General features: G+C 34.9%; 1 protein-coding gene across 8 annotated transcripts; it reads left to right on the top strand.

Annotated features, from left to right (window-relative positions):
• The first annotated feature begins 1,559 nt into the window (after nucleotides 1-1,559).
• LOC147394093 (large ribosomal subunit protein uL3y-like) lies at nucleotides 1,560-9,958 on the top strand. Of its 8 annotated transcripts, none has more exons than XR_015181808.1 (10): nucleotides 1,560-1,806; nucleotides 4,247-4,490; nucleotides 4,695-5,100; nucleotides 5,208-5,270; nucleotides 5,391-5,651; nucleotides 8,139-8,243; nucleotides 8,395-8,696; nucleotides 8,787-8,859; nucleotides 9,322-9,376; nucleotides 9,818-9,952. XR_015181808.1 is itself a non-coding variant. In XM_086454792.1 (6 exons), the coding sequence occupies exons 1-3, from the start codon at nucleotides 7,115-7,117 to the stop codon at nucleotides 8,637-8,639; spliced, it is 663 nt and encodes a 220-aa protein (XP_086310918.1). In that variant the 5' UTR covers nucleotides 6,923-7,114; the 3' UTR covers nucleotides 8,640-8,696; nucleotides 8,787-8,859; nucleotides 9,322-9,376; nucleotides 9,818-9,952. The 8 variants fall into 8 exon arrangements, 2 of the variants coding, with proteins under 2 accessions (XP_086310918.1, XP_086310919.1); XR_015181810.1 differs by having other exon boundaries at nucleotides 4,223-4,490; nucleotides 5,454-5,651; XR_015181807.1 differs by having other exon boundaries at nucleotides 4,223-4,490.
• The last annotated feature ends 835 nt before the right edge of the window (nucleotides 9,959-10,793 follow it).

Genomic DNA, 10,793 nt, shown 5'->3' with positions numbered 1-10,793 from the left:
TTCTACACTCTTCAACTCAATCGACCCATTCAACCTAAACCCATCCTTATTCTACCCATTACCCAACACATTATCCAAACCCAACACATTACCCAAGCCCAATTCTCTACCCAAGCTCAACATCAAAACCAATCACCCAACATCCTCAAGATATGACACATCTCATCACCCCATCTCACCTCCCCCATCACCTTAACTATCACATTACTTTTCTTTAAATATCATCTACCCATACTTACAACCTACACCCCCTAACCTATCATATCCATTCATTCAAATCAAACACTTACAACCTACACCCTCCCTAACCTATCCTATCTATTCTCTCAAATACAACACTTATAACCTACACCTCCCCCTAATCTACCCCCATCATTCCCTACAAAACCCATCTCTACAACCTAAACCTACACTCATCCTCTCAAATCAAACACTCATCATTTCCCATCAACTCATCTCAACACTTCATTTCCACCCACTTTAACACATGTCATCATCTCCCTCACCCTCCCAAAATATCATCAACCACCCCCTTAAATCCTCCATTCTCTTAAATCAAATACCATTTAATCACAATCACCATCTTAAACTCACCTCACCAAACACTCCACCCAAATGGGTTGGGTAGGATCCAAACCATTTGGGTCAAAACTCACCCATTTAACTCCCATTCCCTAAATACCTTCCAATCTCCTCTAAATTACACCCACTTCTTTCTTAAACTCATAACCATTCTATCATTTTTCTTCATTTCACCCAACTTTACCCCTAAAATAACTCCCCAACTTCTATAAAAACCCACCCATTCTCCCCTTACAACAACTAATGATAATTTGACAAAAAAAATCCTCTAAAAAAGACAACTCACCTTACTACTCTCAACCCTCAACTCTCAACCTTCAACCCTCAACCCTCAACTCTCAACACCCAACTCACAACTCTCAACCTTCTCTCAAACAAATCAAGCAAAGAAAAAGAAATCAAGGAAACACTACAACATTTTTGATCTACAGCGGCGGTTTATAACAGCGGATAATTTTATCCGACGCTATATGTACCTTTGTTGCAGCGGATAATTTTATCCGCCACTATATAAGTTCTTTTTTGCAGCGGATAATTTTATCCGCCTCTATAGGAGCCGCGCATACAAAAAAATTCAATTCACATACATATAGTAGCGGAAACATATATCCGCCACTAAAAAATTGATTTTTTTTTTTTTCATTCAAAACTTTGTTTAGTGAGTTTTTTCATTTTTTTAAAACTTAATATAATAGCGGATTATATTTTCCGCAGCAATAACTACAGCATTTTCATGTTTTTGGCAGCGGATAATTAGTTCTGCCGCGATAGAGATCCATTTATATTGAAATTTTTACAAATGGCAGCGGATGATTGGTTCCGCCGCGATAGAGACCCATTCATATATGAAAGCCAATTTCATTTAAAAAGAAATGGCAGCGGATAAATGGTTCCGCCACAACAGAGTCCTATTCATATTGAAAAAAATTCCATTTATTTACAAATGGCAGCGGAGAAACCTATCCGTATGTAAAAAAATTGAGGGAAAAAGAAATTTAACAGAGGATCCGTCCGTTTATCTACAAATGGCAGCGGAGAAAACCATCCGTCTGTATAAATCTTGCGGGAAAAATAAATTTGAGCGAGGAAAGAACGAGGCGCGAAAATCATTTTCCCTCTTCCCTCTCATTTTTCCCTTTGTTCCTTCGTCTCTATCACTCACTCTCGTTTTCTCTCTGCTGTTGGTGCTCACGATTACTTCTACAAGCTGGATTGCAGCATCTGGTAAGCTCTCTCTCTCTCTCTCTCTCTCGTTTCGATCTTTCATTTTTTGCAATTGGTACTCTAAAACCCATCGATTTATATCCGATCCTTCAACACCCATGGATTCAATCCGTAAAGACGACACAAATTTCAAACCCTAGAGTTCCATCGATTTCTTATTTGGATTTCTTCATGTAATTGTGATTTGTTAAACCCATTTCTTTTTTTTTTTATATTATTATTATTAATTATTTGAATTTGTGTTGGATTGTTGTTGCTCTTTATGGCTCCAATGGAGGATTATAGATCTAATTTTTGAGATTGTGAAGGAGTTTTCAAGGTTTTTTGAGTGTCAAAATATTTTCAAACTCACTACCATATTAATATTTGGAACACCCCTTATTGGAACTATGCACAAAAGTTAGACTTATTGGTTGTTTAGAACCATTGGATTTGAGCATTTTCATCTGCTAACGTTATCTGTCTGATTGTAGCATTTTTTTGGTAGTGAAATCTAACATTGTAACACACCAATCAGGTTGATTTTTTGTTGGGTTTGAAAGAGTGGAACATCTCATTTTTGCTTTTGGAGACCAAACTCTATTTCCATTTTTCTATTTATTTATAAGTATTCTCCAATATTGGAATCAAAGTAATTCTTCCTATGGATTTGCCTCGTGAAAATTCTACACTGATTGTCTTCTACTTTTTTCTTTTTTTATATCAGATATGAATGTACTCATCTTTTAAAATAGTCAGTTTTTCATTGCCATTTATCTAACTTGGGAAACTTTTATAGGTATATATACGAATATGGGGTGCCTGATACAGCTTTACTCGAAAAAAGGAAATGATTAACTATCTAAAATTTAGTGTATTTATGTTATATGAAAATATTTAAGAAAGTTAGTCATATTTTTAAACCTTTTGGACATGCTTGTTTGTGTTATTACTTATCAGGGCTTAAAGAATACATATTCACCTTTCTTGCTTTCGTGGTGATTTGTACAAAAAAAAAGTGTTGTTTTTAAGAGAGTAAAGAATTTGTTCAACTCTATGGCGTAGAAGGCCAAGATACCTTTGTATTTGTTGGTCATCCATCAATCTCTATATTTATGGTATCCATTTTTATGATTTTGTCTCTAGGTGTGGAAAATTTATATATGGGTTGTGCTAGTCCTATTGATTTTTTTGTTTTGTCTGATATGTAGGATAGAGTAGCCAAATATATTGGAAAAAAGAAATAGATTTTTGGTGAATCAAAGGGGGAAGTCACTTAACATAGGGAAGCTTTTTGGTGGAATGATGATGTTCAAAAAGCTGTCAAGTCCAAAAGAAGGGTAAAGTGAAGGACTAGAGGAGGTGAGAAAATTGTTTAACAACAGAATAGATTGAGAAAAACTTCAAAAAGGTGTAAAAATGCTAAAAAGGGAGGCAAAAATAGGGGTGAAGTGAAGGACTAGAGGAGGTGAGAAAGAATTAACAAATGAATAGATTGAGAAAAACTTCAAAAGGTATAAAAATGCTAAAAAGGTATGCAAAATAGGGGAAGAGTGAAGGACAATGTGTTGACATCATTGAGAATAAGGTTATCGAAAAATGATTTTGATATATGAAAAAAATAGGAATATCAGGAAACAATATGATATTGTTTTGTGTTGGGCAAGTTAGCCATTGAGGCTGTACCATGATAGTCATGATGATGAACAAAGAAAAGAGGTAGAAACTTCATATTGTCATTTTTGACCCTGAGAATTAGAGTACCTAGTACGTAGTTGGTGGGAATATGGGGAAGGAAATGAGCCTCCTTGAAGTTAAAACTTGGTGACTAAGATGGAGAGATGCTTTTGAAATGCTGTGTGACTGATGTCAGATCTTTTTTAAGAGTTTGTTAAAATGTTCTGATCTTTTTTAAGTGATTGTTTCAATCCATCATCGAGCATTCACGCATAAACATAGGAAGAGACTTTCCAAATAAATTACTTAAATGGTGTCAAATTCAACTATGTTCCAAGATTAAAATAAAATGGGTGATTAGAGAAACTATAGCATACATGCTTAAATGTGCACCTATAAAAAAGTATTATATGCTCAAAAATTTTATTTGTCTTCTTGTAGTTATTTGCTAGTATTGTAGTATTTAAGAGATTTCTATATAAAATTATAATTTTTCAACTTCATTAACAGTTGAGGGTTTAAATTTACTTACCTATTAAATGTGTTACACCTGTAACACAACTTGATGAAACTCTTCAATGGAACCTTGAGGTCATGAGTTTAATTTCAACTCACCATACAAGAAAGAAGATAAACAAATTATTAGAAAATCCCTCATGTCGATGCACTGTTATCAATTATTTGAGGGTTTTGGATTGATCATGTTGTTATTATGTACTCTTGTCATCCTTGCTGACCATTTCATATCGCTTTTTCACAGTAAGCACTCTTGGAATGTATGCAGAGATCAGGACTCTATATACCACACCAAGATAAAATTGCCTATGCTTTGTAAGTAAGGTCATCTGAGAGAGAGAAATTTCAAAAGCATCATAGGTGGGAAACAGAAAACATAGAAGACTTGGACCAATGTCCGATTCAAGACGAGAACATTATCGAGAAACCTGATCCACCAGCCATGACGTTGCTTCATTATTTTATCTCAAGATAACATATCTTTTTTAACTGATGTGCATACATGTGAAAAGGTAAATGTGTGTTTATTCTATGTATTTTGTTTTTATGTTTGTTTTTGGATGGTTTGCTTTGTGTACTATCATGTTAATTTTCTTTAACGTGGGAAACATTAAAATCTAAGAATTTTTTATGATACTTTCGTGTTTTCAACACATACATTTGGTGAAACATTTCAGTTTTTTTAGTGTCTATTTGGTTATTTTTTCTTTGATCAGAATGTCTTGCAAATGAGAGTGCTCGGAAACTGCAAAGAACAACATTGTGTGAGTTTCCCAATCTGTTTGTTGAAGATATGTTGGTGTGTCCTAATCGGTATGATAGTGAGCTAGAAAGTCTCTAGTTTTCGTGAAAGTTCGTGGATTGATCTAAAAGTGGAAGCAGGTTCAGAAGCAACCATAAACTCAGCTGCAGCCGTTGCAGAAGCAGTAACAACAGTCTCAAAGCTCTTCTAAAGGAAGCGGGAAGTGGAGGAAAAAACTACTATTTCTGTTTCTTTTGTCTGGGGTGATTGGGTCCATATGGTTATTTTGATTCATAAACAAGAGTACAATTTTGTAGATGACAGAGATGCTTGCCAACATGTGTGATGAGAGGGCCCGGATGTTGCAAGATCAGTTCAATGTAAGCATAAACCTTGTCCATGCCTTGGTCATTCTCATCTCAACCTTCTACAATTAATCAGGTTATTCTATCTTTTAACCCAAATTTTGGTTTCATTCATTTTTCAGATCTTTTAGGTAGGAATCATGAAGACCCAATAAAATTAATTGATAAGAGTCATGAAGCATTAGGTAATACCCTTTGCACGTAATTACATAGATGAGGATCGAGGTTGGCATGTCTTTGGTTTCAATATTGTATTGTAGGAATTATGATGTTGACTCTCTCTTTTCCACAAAAAACTTTTGCAGCGTATATAGAAAGAACAGGTTTTGAAAGGCCACTAACTAGTGGAGTTGCTTACGCTTTGAAAGCTCTGCATTCTGAGAGAGCAATTTGAGAAGCTGCACAAATGGACAATAAAGAAAATGAAGACAGAGGACCAATCCCCAGTTCAAGATTACATTCTTGAGAAGTTGGATCCTTCACCCATCCACTATGAATATGCACCTATTATATTCTCCCAAGAAACTGTCTCCCATATTGTCTCCTTTGATATGATGTCTGGCAAGGTGTGCTTTCTTTTCATTGCAATTTTGTTTATCTTTTTTTACTCTTATTTTAAAATAGGGGTAATAGATGGGGAAATCTAATGCTGGAGCATATATGCAATAACATAGTATGTGTTCATGTGTGTGTGTATGCATAGTTGTACAATCCGTTCCATTTCCATATATGAAGGACTGTCATTAATGAAGGGGTGACATATAACTGTGTAACGTCTTTCATAGTGTCTTCACAAGATCTAATAACATATAGCTAAAAATTTCTTAAATTTTCATAAAATTCCTTCAACTGTGAGAAGTATGTGGGTATCTATAATAGAGGTGCCAAGCCATAGATAGCTTCATGGAGTTCCTTATTAGGTACTACTACTTATCGAAATGTTTGTGAAATAGAAACCTTATATTGCTGTCTAAATGAGATTAATTCTTTTATTTTATTTTATGTTTTCAGTTAGCTTCCTTTCATTCAGTGGATACTTGAACAAGACCCCATCATCCAAAATTGCTTAGTTTTATCATTGCCATGGTTCTGAAATACCAAATGTATTGTTTTTAATTGAGGGTATTTTATGGACTGCTTATGTGTTTGGTGGGCATTATATTATGACCTGCTTATGCCTTTCACTCAATAGTTTGTGGATTCTTGATTACACACTCTTTTCTAAAGTTATCATCTTCATTTCTTTGCTATGAGCACATTTCTTGGTGCTTGACATGGATACAAGGTGTCTGACATGATACCTTTTGATCGGTATTCTTACATTCGTAAAGCGGATTTTAGATTTTCATTGCTGATGTTCTGCATTAGCGGAGTGTGTGAGGCTGCAGACTACAATCCCCGAAGGTTATCAACTCCTAATCGAGTCCATGGCCAGTGCCTCTTCATACTGCATGCCTTCTTGCCTTCCATCGTGCCATTGAAGTTCGACCTTTCAATTGCACTAAAAGTGTCCTTGAACTGGCAAAGGAACCATCACATTTCTGTGTGGATGAGGTAAATGTATGTGGTCAAACATTATATGTATGCCATTTCTTCTTCCAATTGGTGTGAATATTTATTTTCCCCTAGTGGAGTTTATTTCTAAAAACATAACTAGAGGTCTTTCATCTTTGAGCTTATAATTCTCTGGTTATGTGGTCCTCTTTGGCTTCTAGCAAACTTTATTTAGGGCCCATTAGGATGGAACATGAAATATGGCTGATGTTATTTTTTAATGAGCCCCAACTGTGATTTGAATTCATTTGCATGGCTATACCCATTTTCTATTTGAAATTCATATGGAGGACTTAAAATACAGTTTGCCCTGTTATAGGGGAAATGTGCTTTCTCTCTATAAATGTTAACTCCAATTTCATTTGCACTATGGAGTCTAGTTCTTGTTCAAATGTGGCTTAGTGTCATAGGTACGTTTTGAATAAAAGATTTAAGGCATCGTATAAAACTGTCCCTTTTACTCTTTCTTTTAGTTATGCATTATATGGTTGGGCTAAGATCGTCAAATTTGGGCTTTTTTCACATAGTGTGTGTGGCCAAGGGCCTCCAATCTTTCTCATTGAGCTGGCCAGCAGCATTTGTTGTTCTTCACGCAGTTTATTTCTTCATCCACTATATATTTGCTCGTCAGGCAGCTCATATTGGAGCCTTGTACTTTTCATTTCTTGCCATGCACTTGGCTTCTGGTGTGCCTGGTGTATTGGCAGCACTAACAGTGGTGTTCAATTCATGTCTTTTTGGTGCAATAACACCTTATTATAGTGGTTGTGCTGCAGCTTATTATGGAGGTACATCCTTTTCTCTATAAAATATTTGGTTTTTTATTTTATTTTTATTTTTATTTTTTTATGCTTGTTTTCAAATTAATTTCTCTTTTTTCAGTCTCCTAGGATTTAATAACCATTTCCACGCATTCTTTTATCATATCTCATAATCGTATAACTTCTTTTTGGGTAATTTCCGTTCATGTTGTAGTGGCATAGAAAATGGCCCTTTAGCCATTCATATTTTTCACATTTTTCCAAACTAAAACATCATGCACGAACCATTGTTGGTTGTAAAATAATTTTTAGAAGTCAAGTTTCAAAGCGTGATGTTGGAAAAGATTCATAACAATTTTATATTTAAAATAAGAAGATAACTTTTGAAAAAACATATTTATAATGTGGATCATTGTAAAGATCTCAGAGAACTTTCTAATGGAATAATTTTTATCATATATCACCTAACTTCTGGGAAGTTTTGTCTTATGTAAAATTCTGAACGAAAGAGGCACATGGAGTCGCAACATGGTTGCTTGAAAATATTGTAAATTTTACAAGGAAATCTTTGTGGTTGTGGCCCTTTCTATGCTTTTAATTGATAATATTCAGGGTATTCACGAATAGTATAACAGTGACAAGGACATTTTCTACAGATTCTAGATCTATTGTTTATTGTTTTATGACAAGGTTGCCACTTTTTACTTTCTAACTCCTCGCTCAATGGGATTCATGCAGTGAGGGCCTTTCCTAAGGATGACCCAACAAAACCTTGTAGATTGACTGCATTTATGGGATACAGGTTGACTCACATTGTGAGAGATGTTGATAAACCTGGATCTAGTGAGCCTTTTCTCATTTATAGTCATTCTTGATCCAAGACCCACTCATTCTGACGCTGATGATGCTCTTGAATTTTATAATATATCTTTCTAAATTATGTTCATGTACTACTTACTATGTTGTACTTACAAATTCCTTTCTTTTAACACAGAGCTTCACAAGAAAGAAACACGTGAGGCAGTGACTATAATAGAGACACCACTTATGATCATCGTTGGAGTTGTTGGTTATGTGAAAACTCCTTGTGGCCTTCGTTCTTTGAACACTGTTTGGGCTCAACATCTTAATGAGGAAGTGAAGAGGAGATTTTACAAGGACTGGTGTAAGTTGAAGAAGAAGGCATTCACCAAGTATTCAAAGAAATATGAAACTGAAGAAGGGAAGAAAGATATTTAGTCCTAACTGAAGAAACTGAAGTACTGTTCTGTAATTCGTCTTTTGGCTCATACCCAGGTATTCCTTCTCTTCTTGAGCTTATTTAGTCTCTTTTACATATTGAGATGACCATATTTATATTTTACATCCCCATTTGTGGTTTTATAGATTAGAAAGATGAAGGGACTAAAGCAGAAGAAAGCTCACCTTATCGATGTAACCAGAGCATAGGACCTATTATGTAAGATGGTTTATGTTTCTATTAGTTCGGGTCAAATAGGTAGACATTGATGTAGCATAGTCAGTTTTAATTTTTGTTGGTAATCGGCTAATGGGATAATATTAACATTTTTCTTATGAAAAGGTTCAGCATAACCAATGTTCCATTTGTCAAAAACAATGATCAATGAAAGATAAGTTTTAGTCAAATGTAAACAAGTAATGTATTATTGACTTAGATGCTCAAGCCTAAGCTCGAAGTTACTTAGGACATGGGTGTGTATTGATCATTAGATATATCTTTAGGATGCATTGACACCTGATAGAGTCTTGAACAAAGTGATTTGATGTGTACGTGCGTGTGTGCACATATATTGTGTGCATAAACACACCATTTGTCAAGTGATATGTGAGCTTGCATAAATTGAACATGATCATAAGTATGCTATGTGATCCACTTTTAAAGTTGTAGTCCTTGTTGCAGATCTATGGTGATTTAGAGGGAAAACTAAAACAGATGACCCTGCCATAGGTTGAGGGTAAGTGGTAGAACTTGTCATTTTCTATTGTCACTTAATATATTTTTGTACTTAGTATAAATTTTTCACTTATACAATTGCCATTATGATGGAATCAGTCACCTATGCATTTTTTAAGGTTTTTATAACTAAGACACTGAATTCAGCCACCAACAATAACCAACAGAAATAAGTGCTTGTTTCTACATTGATTTCTAAGTTTACACCTAGAAAATACACTATGCACACTCCCTAGTCAGGATCCATGGCTACTTCTTCCCCTTAAAAGCTCTGGAACTCAAAAGTAGGCTATTTGCCCCCTTTCTTTAAAAGATGTGTTGGTTCATGGGGCAAGGTAACTATGATTTAATCTTTAACTATGGTCACACTTCTTTAACTATGATTTTTTTCTTTTACTTTATCAACTATGATTTTGATAATATTTTCCTTTTTTTTATGCAGGGTTACCAGGGACCAATATTTGAGTACTAAAGAGTTCATTAATGTTGTTATAGAGGAGCTGAGAGCAAGACTATTGGGGAAAGCAAAGTTGTAAACCCCTATCCAATTTAATAATATATGCACATAAAACACATTTAGAAAACAATCATTCTCTTATGCCTGTTCTGTCTCTATCTGCATTATTCTCTTATCGTTGATCATTGTTGCCGATTTTGTTTAATATCATTTCATACAGATTATATCATTGTTTGGTAGTATCCACATGTTTCTGAATGTTTGTTACTAGAAAAATTAGTGTTGCACAATGGGGTTTTGTTCCTGTTGATGAGTGGATGCAAATAACTGATAAAGATGGCAATATGGTCTGTAATAAATTTTCTTAATGAGTTTGCAGTTTTTGATATCTGTTTCCAACAATTACTGATATGGTGCTTTAATATGTAGGTTCCTCATTTGTACTGCATCGGTGATGCAAATATGTGATAGGGAAATGTTCAGCAACAAACATTTTGGCAAACATTTTGGCAAAACATTTTTCAAAACATGGGTTAGAGGTTTTGGAATGGGCTGATTTTTGGTAAGGATGATCTCTACGGTGAGGAGATCATCATCACCAAAATCAGCCCATTCCAAAACTTCTAACCCCATCAAAAATGGTTTACAAAAAATGGACGGTCCACGATTTTTCAACTTGTAAACTGGGGCTAGAAGTTTTGGAATGGGCTGATTTTTGGTGAGGATGATCTCCTCACCGTAGAGATCATCCTCACCAAAAATCAGTCCATTCCAAAACCTCTAACCCATGTTTTGAAAAATGTTTTGCCAAAATGTTTGCCAAAATGTTTGTTGCTGAACGGGACCCTATGTGATATATTTATGAAAATGCTTTAATCATGTCATTCTTCTCTATCTCTTCACTCTATTTTTGAAAATGCATCTCACTTATTTGACCACCAATGCAATATCTGCTCTCTTA

The sequence above is a fragment of the Akebia trifoliata genome, chromosome 9 (assembly GCF_017979445.1).
Source record: "Akebia trifoliata isolate Shusen 1 chromosome 9, ASM1797944v1, whole genome shotgun sequence".
Lineage (NCBI taxonomy): Eukaryota > Viridiplantae > Streptophyta > Magnoliopsida > Ranunculales > Lardizabalaceae > Akebia > Akebia trifoliata.
This window is presented reverse-complemented; position numbering and strand designations above follow the sequence as displayed.